The sequence below is a fragment of the Penaeus chinensis genome, chromosome 19 (genome assembly GCF_019202785.1).
Source record: "Penaeus chinensis breed Huanghai No. 1 chromosome 19, ASM1920278v2, whole genome shotgun sequence".
In the NCBI taxonomy this organism is placed as follows: domain Eukaryota; kingdom Metazoa; phylum Arthropoda; class Malacostraca; order Decapoda; family Penaeidae; genus Penaeus; species Penaeus chinensis.
This window is the reverse complement of record NC_061837.1, coordinates 2,975,223-2,977,324: the sequence shown is the minus strand read 5'-3', so window position 1 is coordinate 2,977,324 and position 2,102 is coordinate 2,975,223. Positions and strand designations below refer to the sequence as shown.

Below are 2,102 nucleotides of genomic sequence, written 5' to 3'. Positions count from 1 at the left end.
AGATGTCACATTACTTTTTTTTATTTTCCCTTTCGTTTTATTTTTCTCTATGTGTTATTATATTCTTTCGATATTGATTTCTTACTAATCTTTCTTTTATTCCATTGTTTTCGTGATTACTTTTTCCCTGTTTTTTTTTTTTTTTTTTTTTTTTTTTTTTTATCAAGAAAAATATTTACATTTATTTTTTTACACTGGACGATCTTCTCTTCTCTATCAAGAATTTATCCTTCGCTACCGTTACTTGTTGTATTCTTCTTTATTTCTCATATCTACGTTACTTATGCTCTATTTATCTCCCTATTTATCTCTCCGTTATCTATCCTCTACTCTACGTCATACTTACCTCCGTCTCTCACCAGCCTGACAGACTTAACTTAACACAGTCACACAACTTCATTCCAGGTGCAAGCCAGTACCATTGAGAAGTCAAAAAAGACAAAAAAAGCCATTTAAAGCTCTCCATAGCATTACCATAATGATCGTCATCAGCAGCAGAAGGGGGGGGGGGGGGAGGGAAAAACGTACGATTAATGAATGTAATAAAAAAAGAGAGAGAATGAGAATATCATGACTATAACGGAAACATGTTTGTTGTTTCTGTTTTCTTATTTTTATTTTTTATTTTTTTTTACTGTTCTTCGTTTCTTTTGTTCCGTTAATAATACTTCCTGTTCTGACAGAAGTGGGATGAGATCAAGTTCTGACTTTTTTTTGTTTATAAATATTATCCTTTTGATGTAATGTCAGAGTTACCGAGAGATTTTGGCAGCTTGGTTCGTGTCTGCATGGAATACCTTGTATATGCATACATATGTACATACATACACACACACATACATACAAACATATAAATCAAACCCCAATTATTTTGAAAAGACTTTAACCAAGAGTCTCCCCTGATAAGGACACTATGCACTGACCCCGCATTTCCACAGCCAAAAGGGCAAGACAGAAACGAGAACAAATAAACCCGGGCGACTCGGTGCCAATACCCTCTGGCACTCCGAGGGCCTTGCCAGACGGACGCCCTAAGACCTCCTCCTCGCCCAACTTCCATAACCCTTATCGAAGCTTCTCCACCGCTGATTTTCTCGCAGCTAGCTCCTTATCACAGTCAAAAGGACACAAGAAAGTTTTAAATCACTTTTTTATACTTTTCAATTCCTGTGTAAAATGAACGTGAATAAAACAGGTTTGTTGTTTCTTTATCTGCGCGTGAGACTTTCCTGAATACAAGGAGGTGGGGGAGGAGAAGAGGTAGGGGAAGGGTTAGTGGGGATCTACGGATCTACGGGGGAGAGGGGAGCAGGTGGGGAACGGCGAGAGTGGGCAGAGAGAGAGGAGGGGCAAGTGGGAAGCAGCGGGAGAGGGGGAACGGGGAGAGAGAAGGGTCAAGTGGGGAACTGGGGGAGAGGGGGAGAGGGGAGAGGCAACTAGGAGTGGGGAAGAAGGGAGGGAAGCGAGGAACTGAAGGTGTAAGGAACAGGCGAGGATAATAAGGAAGTGGAGATGGAGAGACGAAGAAGGAAGTTGGGAAAGCAAAGAGAAAAGGGAAAAAGGAGGAAGGAGGGATAGGTTGAAGAGGGGGGAAAAGAGATAAAGCGAGAGAAGTGGGAGATGGGAGGAGAGGAAAGGAACTGGCGGAGGGAGAGTTAAGGAAAAAGAGGGAAGGAAAACAGGAGAGGAATTCCTATAGAGACGAGGAGAGGCCTAATAGAGATCCCACTGAGACAAAAGACAAAGAAGCTGCTGCACCTTCTCTCTCTCTCTCTCTCTCTCTCTCTCTCTCTCTCTCTCTCTCTCTCTCGCTCTCTCTCTCTCTCTCTCTCTCCCGTCTCTCTGATCTTGGGAGAGACGGCAGAGCATCCTTCATCGTCGCCTGTTAAACACCCACTGCAGACAGGTACTCTCAGGCAAGTGATCTCATCCGTGATCAAGTCAACGATAATTAATTTTGGAAAGTTTTTTTTTTTTCATATTGCCAAAGACAAAAAAGTGTACTTCTGTACAGTAAATTGACTTCTGTTTCAATTACTATGTAACATTTTACACAAAAGTCTACATTTATCAATAGATTTGAACGTCATGACAACATACAT

At 41.4% G+C, this 2,102-nt stretch overlaps 1 protein-coding gene across 12 annotated transcripts in view; it reads right to left on the bottom strand.

Annotated features, from left to right (window-relative positions):
* LOC125035035 (voltage-dependent calcium channel subunit alpha-2/delta-3-like) overlaps positions 1 to 1,266 on the bottom strand; it is a 77,324-nt gene extending 76,058 nt beyond the window's left edge. For 7 of the 12 annotated variants that reach the window (XM_047627100.1, XM_047627106.1, XM_047627108.1 and 4 more), the window contains exon 1: positions 475 to 1,265. In XM_047627100.1, coding sequence (XP_047483056.1) covers positions 475 to 489 — 15 coding nt within the window. In that variant the 5' untranslated portion in view covers positions 490 to 1,265. The other 5 variants (XM_047627107.1, XM_047627109.1, XM_047627103.1 and 2 more) reach the window with 4 other exon arrangements.
* Positions 1,267 to 2,102: the final 836 nt, after the last annotated feature.